The sequence below is a fragment of the Sus scrofa genome, chromosome 9 (assembly GCF_054392235.1).
Source record: "Sus scrofa isolate SSC_HxYL_T2T_F1_AM1 chromosome 9, Sscrofa_HxYL_maternal_Yorkshire_Landrace_v2.0, whole genome shotgun sequence".
In the NCBI taxonomy this organism is placed as follows: domain Eukaryota; kingdom Metazoa; phylum Chordata; class Mammalia; order Artiodactyla; family Suidae; genus Sus; species Sus scrofa.
This window is the reverse complement of record NC_139391.1, coordinates 51,335,169-51,354,479: the sequence shown is the minus strand read 5'-3', so window position 1 is coordinate 51,354,479 and position 19,311 is coordinate 51,335,169. Positions and strand designations below refer to the sequence as shown.

Below are 19,311 nucleotides of genomic sequence, written 5' to 3'. Positions count from 1 at the left end.
ACGTCTCCCTGTACAAATTTTGTGTTCCTCTTCCTTGTTTCATTATAATAGTAATAAGAGTATCAGTGAGCTCACAGGGTCTGAATCCTCCTTAAGAGACATCAATAAGTTGTACTTTAATGCTTCCACCATAGACTGGCAGGCCTTAGGCTTCCTGGCATCTCCTAATCAGGGGGTTCAGAGGAGAAACTCTTGGATAAACTGAATAAGCTTGTTTTGTAAATGTTTTATTAAAATGTGTGTTTAAATATTCCTGAAATAAAAGATTTTTCACTTTAATGTTTTTCAGACTATTTGAAGGTGACTTGAGGGAGAGAAAGGGAGCAGTCTCCGGAAGATGCTGGACCTGACTCTTCTTTATGAAGGTAATTACTTTATTGTCTAAAGTAGACAGCTCAGCCTAGAGGAAATCCAGAGGGGTGGCTGCCATAGAAAAATGTGTTTCTAATTAAGAAATAAAGAGGGAGGAGGAATTAAAGCATAAAATGTACTCCATAGTCTCTTTTCAGTAAGTTTAAACAACAAAAGAAAATATTCAGGAGTTTTCTGCTGTGATTGGGAACAATCTCAATGAATTTGTAGAGGACGCATAACTTCTACAATGTCACTGATGTGTCTCAGGTCACTGCTGTGCCTTGGGTTTGATCCCTGGCCCAGGAACTTCCACATGCTGGGGGTGCAGCCAAAAAAAAAAAAAATGAAATCCCATTGCTGTTATTCCTCTATCCTTGAGTAAAGTTGGAAACTACCAAGGGACTCTTGGATTTTTGGTAGGATGCCCTCTCTCTCCAATAACAGAGCCTTTAGGATGTTTCTGAAGTTCCTTAGAAGGTAAATGCACCAGGCTCAGTGCATAAAATAGTGTGGCTCTCAGAAGGAGGCTTGGGAGCTGCTAGAAAAAAAGAGTCATGGTCCATATCAGATGAAGAATCAACACAAGGAAAATAGCACCTCTCTCTCTCATGGTCCAGGCACCTTCCTAACAAAGGGAATGGAGATCATAGGTGATAGAAGGAGGCAGAAGGTAGATGTTTGATTGGAGACAGAGGTTTTTCCTCCAGCTCTTTCTCCTTTTCATAGCCTTAGTCCTCTCTCCTCTTTGCAAGTTCCTTAGATGATACAAAGAGTCCAGGGCCTTCGTTTATAGCTCCTTCCCTCCTTTTATTCTGCAAAAAGACATAGAAAAATATGTAGAACTTCCAATTGCAATGTGGCCCTCTTTGCTTTTCTGTTGTGCTGGATCCTAATCGGTGTCCATCATATCTTGCCATGGGGCCAGAGCCACAGTAAGTTAAACACACCACTGACTCCTTTGATTACCATTTCTTCATAAGGGTAGGAAAAGTGTGCTTATTGAGGGTAATTTCTTTTTTTTTTTTTTTTTTTTTTTTTTTTTTGTCTTTTTGCTATTTCTTGGGCCGCTCTTGCGGCATATGGAGGTTCCCAGGCTAGGGGTCCAATCGGAGCTGTAGCCACCGGCCTATGCCAGAGCCACAGCAACGCGGGATCCGAGCCGTGTCTGCAACCTACACCACAGCTCACGGCAACGCCGGATCGTTAACCCACTGAGCAAGGGCAGGGACCGAACCTGCAACCTCATGGTTCCTAGTCGGATTCGTTAACCACTGCGCCACGACGGGAACTCCAGAGGGTAATTTCTTTTCCTGGTTTGGCATGGGAAAAACGTGTAAGTGTTCCTGTTTAGTACTTTATCTCTTCTCAACTAGAGAGATTCCTAAGCATTTGGGAAGCAGTTTCTTAACATTTAAGAGCAAAAAGTTTCAGCTTCATAATTTGGCCCTGTTATGTTCTACCTGTGTGATCTTAAGCAGAAAACTTTTTTTTTCCCTTTAAGCCTTAGAAATTCATCCATAAATTGAGGATCAAATGAGATCATTTTGTATAGCATTTAGTGTAACATCTAACAAGTAGTAAGGGCTCCATAAATAATAATCTTTATACTACTGAACCAAACACAAAAAAAATTGAAGCTTAAATGGGTGAAGGAGCTATTTAAAACAATTATATACAGATAGTCCCCAACTTACAATGGTTCAACTTAATGATTTCTCAACTTTCTGATGATGCAAAAGCCATATGCATTTAGTAGAAACCGCATTTCTATTTTTGAATTTTGATCTTTTCCCCGGGATTTTTATACAGTTGAGGAGGAAAAAGAAAATACTTTATTTTGCTTCTGGAATTGAGTCTGTTAATATTAAAAGAGAGGAAATCCTATCCTGCTCTCAATTATTTAAAATCACTTTCTTCTATTTATTCCCATTCCTCATAGGCTCAGTCTCACACCTAGATGAGTGAGAAGAAAAGTGGGAAAGGTGGAAAAAATGGTGTAGTGGCAAACATCACCCCCCTTTTAGTGGCAAGAGGTTCTTCTCAGAATAATATAAAAATAATGACAATTAAAACTATGTTATTTTGAAGCTATGGGGAGGGGGTCTGAGGTAATACTAGAAAATAAAATAGACAAAATGATGAAGTATTATGACACACCAGTCCACACCACTCAGCATGCCCTGGAAGAACAACATGTAAGGATTCCAGAGCCAAATTTCCCATCTTGGGGCATAAAGAATTCCACATCCTCAGCCCATCCATACATTCTTATTAAATCTCAGGGATGTGGTTTGTCCTGTGCAATATTTTTTTCAGGGCTGTTTTTACTTCTTTATTCCTCAAGGTATAGATCAAAGGGTTCAGCATTGGTCCTACAAGATTCATCAGAATCTGAACTACAGTTCCCAGCATGGGGTTAGGTGTAGGCTGCAGATAGACAGTAATGATGGGCCCATAGGCACAGAGGATGGCCATGAGGTGGGCACTGCACATAGAGACGGCTCGGCGACGGCCCTCAGTTGATTGAATACGCAGGATAGAGATTGTGATTCGAGTGTAGGACATAAGAATTAGGAGAAAGCAGACGAGAGATACTAGGCCAACATTGGTGAAGCTCACCCGCTGGGCCAAGGATGTATCAGCACTGGCCAAGGGTAAGAGTGCTGGGATATCACAAAAGAAGTGATCCACTTCATTGGGACCACAATACGGCAAGGTGAAGGTGAGCAACGTGAGGACACTGGAATGGATGCATCCTAACAGCAATGTGCCCACAGCCAAAGCCACACAGATTCTAGGGTTCATGATGACCATGTACTGCAGAGGGTAACAGATGGCAGTGAAGCGGTCATAGGCCATCACGGTAAACAAGAAGCACTCAGCGCTGCCAAGAAAGTGGAAGAAGAAGAGCTGGGAGGCACAGTCCTGGTAGGAAATGAGTGGGCTCAGCCCCATGAGATAGAGCAGCATTTTAGGACAAGTCACAGAGGAGAAACTCATGTCAAACACAGAAACGTTCCCCAGGAAGAAATACATTGGTGTGTGAAGGCGAGTAGAAGAAAGAACAGCCACAAGGATAGACAAATTTCCCAGCAGGGTGCAGGCATAGAAGGGCAAGAACAAGATGAAAAGTACAGTCTCCAGTCCCTCTGTGTGTGGGATTCCCAATAGGACGAACTCAGTCACCACCGAGCAGTTCTTCATCTCCGTGAGAACCAGTCTTGGGGGAGGAAGAGGAAGCAGAGGACATGCAAGAACTCCCTGGCTTGATGTCAACAGGGCGAATGTGCTGGGAGTGAAACCTGTGGTTTAAATGACAATGCTTGAGTTCAAAGTTATGGAAATACTACTTATGATCCAAAGTACGGGACATTTAAACCAGAATGTAGCTACCATAGCAAACTTAATAATTTCTGTATCAAATATTTTTGTACTGATCCTAGATGCAAACACCTTTTATTAAAATAGTACTTTAAAAAATCATGTTGGGGCTAGGATTTTAAAGGGAAGGGAAGTGCCCACATAAACGTATGCTCCCCCAGAGTGGAGGGGTATCAGAAGCCTGAGAATCAGCCAGAGGCTCTTTCATATCTCTGGAGACATGAATCACTACATTTGTAAATCACTTCCACTGCAAAATTACATTTTCTCTCTCTGTTTTTGGTGAGCCATAGGGTTAAAAAATCACTGCATTACAGTTTGAAATGCTTACACAACATAATCTCAGTTCATGTAAGCCTCACAGTAACCCTCTGAAATAAATCTATAGATAAGGAAACATCTGAAAATTTCAAAAGGCTAAATAACTCTCCTAAATTGAATTTACTGTAGTTGCAGAGCTAGGGATCTAAGTCCTTGTTTTTTCTTACATGTATTCCCACTGTGCCCATCTGTGATGGACTGTGCCATTAGTGACCTTATCAAAATTTGCCCCACCCGCTCCCATATTATTCATGTTTCTCCTTTTGATGTCACCAGGCTCTTAAAATGCTCCTCTTCCTCCTTAGAAAGGAATGGATAGAAACCCAGATAAAGACCTGCAACACCACCATTACCACCACACACACAAACATAAAGTCTAGAAAAGGAAATACTTTCGATGTGTACTGCTATACCCTCAGTACAGAAAAGAGAAAACAGTGCCTGGCACAGAAAAGTTTCTTTTTCTTTTTCTTTTTCTTTTTCTTTTTAGGGCCACACCTGTGGCATATGGAAGTTCCTGGGCTAGGGGTTGAATCAGAGCTGTAGCTGCCAACCTACACCATAACCACAGCAATATTAGATCTGAGCTGCATCTGTGACGTGCACTGCAGCTTGTGGCAATGCCGGATCCTTAACCCACTGAGCGAGGCCAGGGATTGAACCCATATCCTCATGGACACCACGTCGGGTTTTTAACCCACCGAGCCACAGTGGGCATTCCGTGTTATCTCTTTAATTGTCTCTTTTATATTCATATTTTAAATTCTTCTTGATGCCTTATTATTCTTTTCTTTTTTTTTTTATTGTCTTTTTGCTATTTCTTGGGCCGCTCCCGCAGCATAGGGAGGTTCCCAGGCTAGGGGTCGAATTGGAGCTGTAGCCACCAGCCTACGCCAGAGCCACAGCAATGCGGGATCCGAGCCAAGTCTGCAACCTACACCACAGCTCACGGCAACGCCGGATCCTTAACCCACCAAGCAAGGGCAGGGTCGAACCCGCAACCTCATGGTCCCTAGTCGGATTCGTTAACCACTGCGCCACGACGGGAACTCCTGCCTTATTATTCTTATTTCATAATCTATAAATTCTTCTAATTTTTAAGTTTTTCGTTGAATGAGAAGACTCCCAACTGAACAACTGGGGAAAAAAGGCTATCATTCATTTATCTTGTACAAGAACTTATATGACACTATCAGATATTAGTCTTCCTAAACAAGCCTGTAAAGAAGCTTATTCCTCTTTTGTACCATCCTCTGAATATTTGGAGTTTCTCTGTTTACCTTCCTGGCACTTGTCCCCAAGAAGAAGCTTTGCACTGTGCTCTAAAAGCTGAGCCAATGCGGAGCTCCCATCATGGTGCAGAAGGAACAAATCCGACTAGGAACCATGAGATTGCAGGTTCAGTCCCTGGCCTGGCTCAGTGGGTTAAGGATCTGGCGTTGCTGTGAGCTGTGGTGTAGGTTCCAGATGCAGCTTGGATCTGGCATTGCTGTAACTGTGGCTTAGGCTGGAGACTATAGCTCCGATTAGACCCCTAGCCTGGGTAACTCCATATGCCACGAGTGTGGCACTAAAGAATAAAAAAAGACAAAAAGACAAAAAAAAAAAAAAAAAAGCTGAGGAGACTTAAGACAAGAGCTACATAATCTATACTGTCTTGAAAAAATGTCCTGGATAGTTCATCCAGAGGAGTCAGACATTACAGAAAGAATTGGATTGTAGGTAGCCTGGTGTAGGCTCTTTTAGAGTGTCCAACGTTTTAGTCATGTTGCATCAAATCCAAAACTCTGATTGTAAAAGGCAGTAATAAGAAAGGAGTTTTGGAGTTGGTGAGGCAATGTGATGAGTTGAACAACAAACTAAGCAAACCATGTCCTATTCTTATGCCCAGGAACCCCAGGTTCATATTCATCCTGAAGGCTGATACCTGTTTGTAAACCAAGAGCTCCAGGTTCTCCTTTCCACTGTATATTTTTGAGGAAGAAAAGATTGGGGGAAAAAAGAGATGATGGTGGCACTTATGTGACTTACAAGGAGGATGTTTAATCCTTTTATTATCTCTCTAGGGTCTTCCGTCCAAATTTGCCTGTGACATCACACCATAAGCCAGGGTCAGGAATCTCTTCCTATGATCTGGAAAGTTCTTTCTTCTTAGTGAAATAAATTAAGATTAAATAACAGAAAGCTGAAAGTACCTCTGTGCTCTGCAAAGATTTTTTCCATGACATAGTAGCTACATTGTTTTCTCATATGTGGAGATTTAAATGCTTTGTGAGCCCTTGGGATTCCATTCTTGAATGAGTCTTGATTCAAGGGAGTTGCAGAGCAAAGGGAGTAATTAGGAATGAGTGGATGATCTGGTTGAAGCAGAATATGGTAATTCCTCCCTTGTGCCATTACTGTGATATGAATACGATAGAGCCCATCTATATTTTCTATTTCTGTGATTGACCTTAAAGAAGAGAAAAGGTGAGAGGAACAGCTCAATCTTAGGACACACATAGAAACTATTTCCTCAGTTTCAGGGTATATTTTTAGAATGAGAAATAACTGGAGTTCCCGTCGTGGCTCAGTGGTTAATGAATCGGACTAAGAACCATGAGGTTGCAGGTTTGATCCCTGGCCTTGCTCAGTGGGTTAAGGATCCGGCATTACCGTGAGCTGTGGTGTAGGTCACAGATGCAGCTCGGATCCTGTGTTGCTGTGGCTGTGGCTCTGGCATAGGCCAATGGCTACAGCTCCGATTAGACCCCTAGCCTAGGAACCTCCATGTGCCGCGGGAGCAGCCCTAGAAAAGGCAAAAAGACAAAAAATAAATAAATAAATAAATAGAATGAGAAATAACCAAATATCTCAGGTTTTAAATATCCACTTTTCAAATACTTTATCTCAATTTCTCCATAGCCTTTCTGTTTTTCAAACTATGATATTTTGATTTGGAAATGCAATTTCCATTATCATACTCTCTAACAAGCAGTTGTCTCAACTGACAGAGTTAATTTTCCTGAACTAAAAATTGTTCTCCACATGATTTTCCAGAATTTTATTTAGCAAGAAATATTTGTTAATAACTTATTCAACATATACAAGATTTGTTTGTTAAATATGGAATTTCTCTTCTGTAGAGTCAAGAACCTTGCTCCTTAAGAACAGATGTTTGAAACGTGAGAGTTGTTGGTCTTTTATGTAGCTGAAAGCCATATTGTTTTTAAAGAACAAAAATAAATAAAAGGATAAAGTAATGAAATAGAGAAAATAAAAAGAGATCAACAATGCCAATTTTTGACTTTTGAAAATACTAAGAAAATAGATATACCTCTGCAAAGATTATTTTGAAAAAATATCAAAACAGAGAAGGCACATATCAGAGATATAAGGAATGAAAAATAGGACAGAAGCATAAGGAGTTAAGCAAATTATAAGAGATATTAAAGTATTTCCAATAAATTTGAAAACTCTGATAAAGTGGATAAAGTCTTAGAAAAATACAACCTAAAACAGACTAAAAAAAAAAGAAATGGAAAATATGAATGTTTGTGCATGTAAGTTTCTATTGCTGCTTAACAAATTACTCCAAATATTAGTGGCTTAAAAGTACTGATATTTATTATCCCACAGTTTCCACGGGTCAGGAATCCAGGCATAGAGTCTCTCATCAGGTTACAGCCTCTTGGCTAGGGCTGCAGTCTTCTTGAAGGCTTGACAGGGGAAGGATTTGCTTCTAAGCTTAATCACATGGCCGTTGGCAGACCTGAGACCTATCTGTAGGACTGCCTCGCAACACAACAGCTGGCTTCTCCCAAAGCAGTCAATCCAGAAGATGACAAGATAAAGCAAGTGCACCCAAGATTGAAGCCGCAGTCTTTTATAACTTAATCTTGGAAATGATATCCCATCATTTCTGCCACATTCTGTCCACTAGAAGGAAAGAACTAAATCCAGGGGAAGTGATTACATAACACAAATCTTAGAAAGGAGTGTCAAAGGAGGACATATCAGAGGCATTGTAGAACAATAGGGGAATGATGAACTAGTTAATAAATGGTACTGGGACAACTGGCTATTTGTATATTTTTTAAGTAGAAAGGAATTGAATTCCCACTTCATATCAAACAAAAGTTAATTCCATGTGGGTTAAAGGCTTAAAAGTGAAAAACAAAACTGTGAGAAAATACGTATGTAAATTAAAGATAATTTTTGATTTCTAAAAAAAGTATTCTGAAAGAGATTATAAAGAAAAACTTTGATAGCCATTCACGTTAAAATAAAGGTAATGATTATATAAAAATTCCTTAAAGCTAATAGAGAGGAACTACAAACTAAAAAAATTAAATTTGCAGTGCATTTTGTCAATATAAGATTAGTATCAAGAATATGTATAGAATGACTATAAATCAACTTTATAAAAGTCAAAATATTAGGAGTTCCCGTCGTGGCACAGTGGTTAATGAATCTGACTAGGAACCATGAGGTTCAATCCCTGGCCTTGCTCAATAGCTTGAGGATCTGGCATTGCTGTGAGCTGTGGTGTAGGTCGCAGACACAGCTCGGATCCCACGTTGCTGTGGCTGTAGTGTAGGCCAGCGGCTACAGCTCCAATTAGACCTCTAGCCTGGGAACCTCCATGTGCCGTGGGAGCAGCCCTTAGAAAAGGCAAAAAAAAAAAAAGACAAAAAAAAAAAAGTCAAATACTAAAAAGAAAACTAAAAAAATTAATTTCCCAAAGAAGGAAACTCAAATTTTTATTAAACATATTAAAAACTACTTAACTCTGTTAATAATCAAGTATTACAATTTGAAAACACAATGGACACAATTTCACACCATCAGATGGGCAAGTATTACGAAGGATGTCAATATATATGAAGTGTTGACAAGAATGAGATGTGCTACAAATTCTCATCCACTGAGCATGTGGATGTAATTGTTGAAGTCACTTCAGAAAACATTTTGGCATTACTTTGTAAATTTGCTATCTGTGTGCCCTCTAAGTTAGCCACTGTGATCCTCAATGCATCTTCTGAACTTCCTTGTAATAAGATACATTACAAACTTAACAGTTTCATCTTCTAAGACTTGTTGGATGACATCCTTTACCTAGTACTGCATGTGTCCTAGAGGTAAACAGCCTTACCTCCTGTTGGGAAGATAAGATGGGTTCCCAAAATACATGCAGCATGAATAACACATGCAAAGTGTATGGTTCCAAATGAGAGCTATCACTGCCTGTCTGTGAAGATAAAAGAGGGCATAAAACTTCATGATTTCTGGCATTATTCTTTTGCCCTCTCAGCCCCCTCAGAGGGCCTCACCACTGAATAGGCTGTAGTAACTCACATGCACACACACACCACACATCATGTTCTTTACCACTGAGCACTCACACGAAAGGCCTCAGGAGGAGATTCACTCTGTCTGTGGCTCTGCTAGGCTGAGATAAAATAGTCATGTCTTGTGACAGAGCTTGGTAATCTTTTCAAATGAATATTCCTTTGCTCTGCAAAAGCGTTTAAGTTTAATCAGGTCCCATTTGTTTATTTTTGTTTGTATTTTCTTATTCTAGGAGGTGGTTCCATGTGCCCTAATGTTCAGTGCAGCAGTATTTTTACACTAGCCAAGACATGGAAGCGACCTAAATCCCAATGACAGGAGAATGGATAAAGAAGATGTGGTACATATATACAACGGACATTACTCAGCCATAAAAAAGAACAAAATAATGCTATTTGCAGCAACATGGATGGACCTGGAGATTATCATACTAAGTGAAGTAAGTCAGACAAAGGCAAATATCATATGTATCATTTGTATGTGGAATCTAATAAAAATTATTCAAAATAACTTATTTTTCAAACAGAAACAAACTCAAAAAGTTTGAAATCAAATTTATGGTTACCATAGGGGAAATTATAGGGGGAAATAAATTAGGAGGATGGGATTAACATATACACACTACTTTATATAAAATAGATAATTAACAAGGGCTTACTACATAGCATAGGGAAATCTACTCAATAGTCTGCGATTACCTATATGGGAAAAAAGAGTAGATGTATGTATATGTTAAGTGATTCACTTTGCTGTACACTGAAACTAACAACATTGTAAGTCAAATATACTCCAATAATTTTTTTAAAAAGATTATTCTAGGATGCTCACTCCATCACTTTTTGTGATTTATAGATCAATGCTAATGGAGTGATTGATACTGACAGAGGGAAGCTGAGCAACTTCTGAGGGAGATTGTTTTTATGAGCAAGAGTGAAGACTGTTTACCTGCATACCTAAGAAAATTGGCCACAAAAAAACCATCTCCAGTACAAGGATCAAGGTATCAGCATATGTCTAGGCACCCGTTGGACCTATTTCAACAGATCTGTGGCAATGAGCAGTTTTCGCTGAGATGCTGTGACTTTCTTCTTAGGCTGTACACACTGTGTTCCAGAACATCCATCTCTTCCCTGATTATCCCTGTTCAATAATTCCACTTGTGCCTTGGTGGGACTGACTCAGCCCACGTCAAAGCCCACTCTTGAACCATTATCAATATAGCCTTGAAAAAACTGATTTCAAATTCGACTAGCCTCTGTGACAGAGGTCAGCAACCTATGGCCTGTGGGGAATATCCTGCCTTCTGCTTATTTGTGTAAATGAAATTTTATTGAAACAAACCTCTCTTGTTTCATTAATTTACATATTTTCAATGAGTGTTTTCATGCTACCATACAGAATTTTGTACTTGTGACAGAAACAATATCATCCTCAAAGCATAAAATATTTACTAACTGGACATTTAGAGAAAATGTTTGCTGATGCCCAGTCTGTGAGATGGGGAAATGTCACAGGTTTATATTGGTTAGAATTGCTTCCCATATGTCTTTATGGCAGAAAAATCCTTATAACTGTCATAGGAATATATATATTTTTGGACTGCACCCACAGCATGTGGAAGTTCCCGGGCCAGGGATTGAACCTACACCATGGCAGTGCCAATGCTGGATCTTTAAACCTGCTGACCAGGTGACTTCATAGATGCATTTTAAAAAATCAATTTAATACACAAATGGGGGGAAAATAAATCAACTTTACCCCCCAAGTGCACTAGTGACCTTCTGCTGAAACAGTCTGGCCACCAGCCAGTTTCTTCAGGGCTTCCTTGACGTCTTTGTTTCTTAGAGTGTAGATTGTGGGGTTCAGCATGGGGGTAACTACATTGCCAAAGATTTGCACTGGGGTTACCAGCACCTCGCTCAGATATGGCTGGGTATAGATGAGGGCACAGGGCCCGAAGAACAGTGTAACCACTGAGAGGTGGGAAGCACAGGCTGACACTGCCTTGTGTCTCCCCTCTGCAGAGTGCATCTTTAAGACTGCAATGGTGACGCGGATGTAGGAGATAAGGATGAGGAGGAAGCATGTCATGGGCACAAGGCCAATGTTGGTGAAGCTCACTGTCTCAATGATGAGGGCATTACCACAGGCCAAACTGACGACAGGAAAGATGTCACAAAAGAAATAGTCTACCTCGTTAGACCCACAGTATGGCAATTGGAAGGTCAGCGTAGTGAGAATTGTGGCATGAAAAGAGCTAGTAATCCAGGTGTCAGCAGCCAGCAGGGCACATGCCCGATGGCTCACGAGGATGGTGTAACACAATGGATGGCAGATGGCAGCAAATCGGTCATATGCCATCACCGTGTAGAGCAGGCACTCAGTGCTGCCGAGGAAGTGGTAAAAGAAGACCTGGGACATGCAGCCACCCAGGGAGATGACTTGGTCCTTCACCAGCAGGTTGGCCAACATTTTTGGGGTGCTCACTGAAGAAAAACCGATGTCCAGCACAGAGAGGTTACAGAGAAAGAAATACACAGGGGTGTGGAGATGGGAATCAAACATCACAGCTACCAGGATGAGTAAGTTTCCTAGCAGAGTGCAGAGGTAAAAGATCCAGAAGACAACGAAGAGCACATTTTCCTGCCCCTCTGTGCGTGGGATGCCCAACAGGATGAACTCTTTAACCAAAGTGCAGTTTGTTATCTCCATGGAAGTTAGATTTGATCCTGGAGGGAAGGGAGAATGACAATAAGTTAATGATCCATGGCACCAAAATCGACTGCTTTCTGCCAATAGATCACAAAAAGAAAGACAATCATGGACTCTATGAATAAAGCTTATTGTGGCTCAGACTCTAGGAGCAGCAAATACTCCAGAAGTAGATGCAGTCTCTGGGGTGAGGAATGAACACAAGCAGCTTGACTGGTATCTGGACAGACATCGTTTTATTATTATCAGATAGAAAAGAGCATGTGACAGAGAGAGGAAGCATTGAGAACTGATGAAGGAAGGGACAGACAAAGAAAGGAAAGGAAAGCAAAGTAGAGGTGAGAAAAGAAAAGCAAAAAAATTAGACATATTTATAGAATTTTTATAACCACTTTCTTGTTAAGCCTTCATGGAGTCCTATAAGATAGGCATGATATTTCCATTTCATAGGTGATATAGAAATTATGATTTAGGGACGTTAATTAACTTGTTCAGTTTCTCATATATAGATCATGAGAGATTCAGAATTAGAATCCAAGGATCATAAATCCATTCTGCTATAATTGGAAAAAGAGAAAAAATAACTATGGAGATGAAGGAAAGATAAAAATTGATGTATTATCTGAACTGAGAAGACCTTGAAGACCATGTAGCCCAATAATTTTTTTGGGGGGGGTACACGCATGGCATATGAAAGTTCCCTGGCTGTCACAGCTCTGCCACAGCTGCAGCAATGCCAGATCCTTAACCCACTGTGCCAGGCAGGAATTGAACCATTGCCTCAGCAGCAACCAGAGCCACCGGCAAAATCCGCTGTGCCACAGCAGAAACTCCTGCAATCGTTCATTTTTTAATTTAGATTCTTTCATAAACAACCTTGCCAAGTTGTCATTGAGTTCTTCCTTGGCAGTTTTTGTATTAACTCTACACTTGTTGCCTATTATTGTTGAACAATCCAGACAGTTATGCAATGAGGAATGTTACCACTACGTTTCTTACTCTATTTTTTGCCAGTACACTTAAACATTTCATGAACGTTCAAAGCAACTTTGAGAACATTGCTATCTGAAATGGATTTTTTCATACGTAAAACTATAAAGAGGCTTTCACTCTGGTTTCTGCTATTCATTGTTGGAACCGTTCTTTTTAGTTTGTTTTTTTTCTTTATTTTTATGAAAACCCAGGTCTTCACATATATAGTTTATATGTGTCCAGTTTCACAAGTTTAGTATTTACCTATCACCCAAGCCTATCTCTATGGATTTTTGACTCTGTCACCTAAAATAGACTATAATCTTCCCAGCATGTTTTTCCTTTAATTATGAGTTCTCTTTGTGTTCACCTTTTCATCTTTGCCCATGTAGAAACATCAATATATTTTTTTAACTTGAAAGAAACTGGTAGGGAGTTCCCTTCATGGCTTAGCGGTTAACAAACCCCACTAGGATCCATGAGGATGCTGGTTCAATCCCTGGCCTCACTCAGTGGGTTAAGTATCTGGTGTTGCCTTGAACTGTGATGTAGATCACAGATGCGGCTCGGATCCTGCATTGCTGTGGCTGTGATGTAGGCCAGCAGCTGTAGCTCTAATTCAACCCCTAGCCTGGGAAATTCCATATGCCATGGGTGCTGCTCTAAAAAGAGAAAAGAAAAAGAAAAACATAATAAATTGGTAAAATAACCTGCTTCAAATGGTAAAAAAAAATTTCTTTACTAAAAGAGTTGGATGTATTACATATCCTGTTCCTTATCTGAGTAGGGAGGAGATATTGATTAACTTTTAGAATTCTTTCTGTGTAAGTAAATTTGGGGGTTCTAATTAGCATTGCACAAATGCATATATAATAAAATTTCCAGAACCTATGGATTAAGTCAGTCACTGAAAAGACAGACTATCTCATAAGATTCTGGAAAGATTTTATTGTCTTTGTTTTGTTTTTTCTCCAAAAGAGATTAAGAAATAACAAATTCCATGACCTACCTGGAATAGGATATTTCCTACAAATGAATCAACCATATGAAATCAGATGAACTTAACATCCTAAACAGTTGTATTTTTTTTCATATATAAAGGGAAAGCAACATTTGAGTGGAAAATCAGGAATAATGTGTGTAATGAATCAGAAAAACAGATTATTTACTTTGAGTAATCCACCTTACCCTTGTGCTTTATTTCTTCATTGCCTCAAGGAATAACAAAACATCTAAAATTTTTATGATAAAAAAATCATAAGAGAGCACATAGGCCATGCCTTTTTAGATAACATATTTTTATTTCTTTTTTATTAAAAATTTGGATGGAAAAAATACATTCCATTGATTCTCTTGGTCTGAGAGGAGGAAGGGGGGAGATTATCAAATCAGAGAAATTATACAACACAACAAAATTTGCAAAAGTTTAGACACTGATTGAAAAACTCTCATTCCTACAGTGCTAAATTATTCTCTTTATTCAGTATAGCAGACAGTAGTGCTAATCAATGAAATATGGAATTAAGTGAATTACAGAATGAAGATCTAGCTTTTTAAGGTAAATAATAGAATTACTTTTGTATCTATTGACTTTGAGGAGCCTATGAACCAAGCAATTTGTGATATTCAAAATTCAGATGAATGCATGACTCCGAAACTAAAGAAAAGTTCAGGGCTTAAATGTAACCAAAAAATGTTAGATTACTTCTTTTGTGTATGAACAGGAAGATGAGTACAAAATATAGAACCCAAAGAGAACTGGGAGCATTTGAGAAGTTTGGAGGATTCTGAGTCCCTCCTTCACTCCTTTCCCTCACCATTGCCCATGTTATTCTATGGCTCAAATGCACTGTTAAATCACTAAGTTACATAAATAAATAATAATAGCTAAAGCTTAATTAGCACTCAGTCTGATCTAGAAGACACTATTATAACCCCTTTATTTCACATTAACTTATTTCATTCTCCTAACATCTGTAGTAGATACTATTATTCCCAATGCAGAAGAGTAAACTGAGCCATAGAAAATTAAGTAATTTGCCACCTTACTTAAGATTAAAGAATGAAATAATGTTATTTGCAGCAAATGGATGGACCTAGAGTGAAGTACTAAAATGAAGTAATGCAGACAAAGACAAATGTCAAATTATATTTATATGTGGGATCTAATAAAAATGATACAAAAAGAATTTATTTAGAAAACAGAAACAGACTCACAGACTTTGAAAACAAACTTCTGGTTACCAAAAAGGAAACATGGGGTGGGGAAGGTTAAATGAAGAGGTTGGGATTAACATATACACACTACGATATATAAAATAGATTACTAACAAGGACCTACTTCATACCTCAGGAAATCTACTCAGTATTCTGTAATAAACTATATGGGAAAATAATCTGAAAAAGAATGGATATATGTATAACTGATTCTCTTTGCTGTACACATTATAAGTCAAATATACTCCAATAAAATAAAATAAAATAAATGATTACCAAATGATAATTTCTGGAGCCTTCCCCCGAAATAGAGATATGGTGAGGTGTGCTAAGCATAATTACAACATGATTACAAGTTGGTCTATTTTTTTTTTGGCCATGCTTGGGGCAAGTGGATGTCCCTGGGCCAGGGATCGAACCTACACCACAGTAGAGACCCAAATCACTGGAGTGACAACACCAAATTCTTAACCTGCTATACCACAAGAGAATTCCCTGTTTTAAGAGATAATAGTTCTGAGTTTTTCAGAGTCTCAGTCCAGGTTTCATGTTGTGAAAAAGCAGCCTCAATTTGTGTTTATTTTCTGTAAGGAAGTGATGGAAATTTTGTAATGCGTCTACTTAGAGTGAATGGTGAAAAAAATAAAATAAGGAAGGTATGCAATAGGAAGGGCAGAAAGGAGCAAGAACAATAGGAAAAGATGAAGGGAGAGAGAGGAAAAAAGCAAACAATGAAATAAAAGTGTAAGCTTACACAGTCAAGTAAACAGGGTTCTAGTCCAAGTCAAATGCAGACTTACACTCTTCTGTTCTTCTGGTGCCACTTATTCTCAGTCATTTTACTAAGGACTCTACAGACTGGCTTGGTCCTAGGGTCTTTAGACTTGCGGTGTTTCTGTATTTCTACCCTTGAGCTGACTAGGAGTCTGTGCAAATTAACTCTCAAACCAGACTCCACTGATTCTCTGATCCTTTCTCTAGGTTCTAAAACCTCCCTTAAGAGTGGATATCAGAGGATTAAACAGAACTGGCATCTCCAAGGGACCAGAATCCTTGAAGTCTGTTTTGAATCCCTAAGGCTTACAGGTAACATCATTTTCTCACTAATTAGTTTGGAGAAACTAATACTTTTTAGGGGGAGGAGGATGGGATATAACCAGTTGTTCTTTATACATAAGATGATGAAAATTTTGTCCAGGACTATTCTAGAAGAGCTACCAGATATCCTGGAAAACATTCAATTTATTATCTATGAAAAGTGAAAAAATAGTGCTGCTTTAAAATTTTCATTCCTGACACTGAACAAAGGTCTCAATGATTGCTTCTTCCTCAAACCAATTATAGGGTTTGTGATTGCTGCACAGGGGTTAAAGCATAAGATTTTGAACCGTATGATCTGGGTTGAAATCCTGAATTGCCTGATAATCACCAGATTTCTTTATCTATAAGGTTGAAATGATAATGTCTTTCATATTACAGTTTTATGAATGTCATGAGATACTGTGTGCGCAAATCAATTTTTGAATTGTAAACCTCTCTGTAAATATGAAGAATGAACACTATTTTGATTATTTTTCATTTAATACTAAGTACTATTTAAAATGACTGGAATAACGGGAGTTCCTGTTGTGGCTGGTTCGGTGGAAATGAACCCGACTAGTAGCCATGAGGATGCAGGTTCAGTCCCTGGCCCCACTCAGTGGCTTAAGTATCCTGCATTACTGTGGCTGTGGCGTAGTCCAACAGCTGTGGCTCCGATTTGACCCCCCCACCTGGGAACTTGCATATGCTATACCTGTGGCCCTAAAAATAATTTTAAAATTTAAAAAATAAAAAATAAAAAAATAAAATGACTGGAATAGGATCTTGAAGATACTTAGACTATTAGCATTTTTAATAACCAGTTTTATTGAGATATAATTCACATAACATAAATTAGTTCATCCTTTAGAGTATACAAGTCAGTGACTTTTAGTGAATTTACAGAGTTTTGCAGCCAATACAATCCAATTTTAGAACATTTCCATTACTTTCAAAAGATTCCTCATGCCCCTTTGTAGTCACTGCTTGTTCCCATCCCTAACACTAGGAATCCACTAATCTTTTTTGTCTTTATGGACTTGTCTTTTCTGGATAGTTCATGAAAATACAACCAGATATCATGTAGCCTTTTGCATCTGGCTTCTTCCATTTGGCATAATATTTTTAAGGTTCATCCACATCCTAGTATTTTTCAGTACTTTATTCCCTTTCATGACCAAATAATAATCCAACTGTATGGATACAGTACATTCTTTATCCATTCATTAGTTTGTGGATATATGGATTGCTTTCATTTTAGAGTAGTATTGATAATGCTGTTCTGAAAGTTTATGCACAAGTTTTTGTGTGACCATGTTTTCAAATCTCTTGGGTATACATCCAGAGGTGAAATGCTGGACCTGAATGTGAATTGAGGTCCTGAGAATATGATGGCCGAGAATAGAAGTACATGTGGAAGGTAATAGGCCTAATTATCTTTAATAGATTTTGAAAATTATTTGACCAGTGTGTTATTTTACTTGCAACCCGCAAGCTTACACCTCATTTCACAGAGCTCAGCAGACCAGCTCTGGTCTGTTGTTGAGTCACTGGCTGCTCTCTCGGTTTCCAAGGGAACCAAATGAGAAAAAGGAGAACATAGACAGATAGGCTAACAATTAATCTCAAGCTTGCTGTTTCTTTTTCCTTAGGTCCTGATCATAGAGCCAATGCTTACAGCATGGCTTACGCCAAATGAATATAAATCTATGTATAATACTATGCTATAAATATTTAATATACCATAAAAATACTATATTAATAGTATACAATAGAAATAGTATATATTACTATACATATATACTTATATGTATAATATGCATTATATATACATATATATATAATGATGTTTATTATTTGTTTTATAATACTAAAGTACTATATTGTATATTATTGGGGGTTTTTGGCTAAAGATAAAAACTAATGACATATTTTTCTTATTTCTATTGACATTTCTATTCATTAGCCACTCCTAGATTTTTTTTTCTAATGGCTACCTCCCATTTACAACTTTTTTTTAAATGTATAAGGATTTTTTTTTTCATTTTCACTGGATTACAGTGTTCTGTCAGTTTTATACTATACAACATGGTGACCCAGTTACACATACATGTATAGATTCTTTTTTCTCACATTATCATGCACCATCATAAGTGACTAGATATAGTTCTCAGTGTTACACAGCAGGATCTCATTGCTTATCCATTCCAAAGGCAAGAGTCTGCATCGCTAACCCCAAGTTCCCCATCCATCCTGCTCCCTCCCCCTCCCCTTTGGCAACCACAAGTCTATTCTCCAAGTCCATGATTTTCTTTTCTGTGGAAAGGTTCATTTGTGCCATATATTTGATTCCAGATATAAGTGAAATCATATGGTATTTGTCTTTCTCTTTTTGACTTGCTTCACTCAGTATGAGTCTCTAGTTCCATCCATATTGCTGCAAATGGCATTATTTTGTTCTTTTTATGGCTGAGTAGTATTCCATTGTGTATATATACTACGTCTTCCTAATACAATCATCTGTGGATGGACATTTAGGTTGTTTCCATGTCTTGGCTATTGTGAATAGGGCTGAAATGAACGTGCAGGTGCATGTGTCTTTTTCAAGAAAAGTTTTGTCTAGATCTATGCCCAAGAGTGGAATTGCTGGGTCATATGTATAGTTTTCTAAGGTATCTCCATACTGTTCTCCATAGTGGTTGTATCAGCTTACATTTCTACCAACAGTGCAGGAGGGTTCCCTTTCATCCACACCCTCTCCAGCATTTGTTATTTATGGAATTATTAATGATGGCCATTCTGCCTGGTGTGAGGTGGTAGCTCATGGTAGTTTTGATTTGCATTTCTCTAATAATCAGTGATATTGAGCATTTTTTCTTGTTGCCCATCTGTATATCTTCTTGTTGACCATCTGTACATCTTCATTGGAGAAATATCTATTCA

At 38.5% G+C, this 19,311-nt stretch overlaps 4 protein-coding genes across 5 annotated transcripts in view; 2 read left to right on the top strand and 2 right to left on the bottom strand.

The window, feature by feature from the left end:
- Positions 1–19,311, top strand: part of LOC110262282 (olfactory receptor 10S1) — a 243,652-nt gene that overhangs the window by 12,790 nt on the left and 211,551 nt on the right. Inside the window, exons 2-4 of the mRNA XM_084976497.1 lie at positions 290–365; positions 9,620–9,826; positions 16,270–16,374. The gene's annotated coding sequence lies outside the window, so the exon portion shown is untranslated. The remainder of the gene's footprint in view (positions 1–289; positions 366–9,619; positions 9,827–16,269; positions 16,375–19,311) is intronic.
- The window catches only part of LOC100513942 (olfactory receptor 10N1-like), a 222,905-nt gene that overhangs the window by 133,648 nt on the left and 69,946 nt on the right, over positions 1–19,311 (top strand). For both annotated transcript variants that reach the window (XM_084976500.1, XM_084976501.1), the window contains 4 exons: positions 290–365; positions 9,620–9,826; positions 10,240–10,387; positions 16,270–16,374. The gene's annotated coding sequence lies outside the window, so the exon portion shown is untranslated. The remainder of the gene's footprint in view (positions 1–289; positions 366–9,619; positions 9,827–10,239; positions 10,388–16,269; positions 16,375–19,311) is intronic.
- On the bottom strand, positions 2,626–3,558 carry OR10D3B (olfactory receptor family 10 subfamily D member 3B). The gene has a single exon (XM_003357345.3). The coding sequence runs from the start codon at positions 3,556–3,558 to the stop codon at positions 2,626–2,628; it is 933 nt and encodes a 310-aa protein (XP_003357393.1).
- OR10AI1 (olfactory receptor family 10 subfamily AI member 1) lies at positions 11,158–12,099 on the bottom strand. Its single transcript, XM_003357344.2, has one exon. It carries the CDS (start codon positions 12,097–12,099, stop codon positions 11,158–11,160), a length of 942 nt encoding a protein of 313 aa, XP_003357392.1.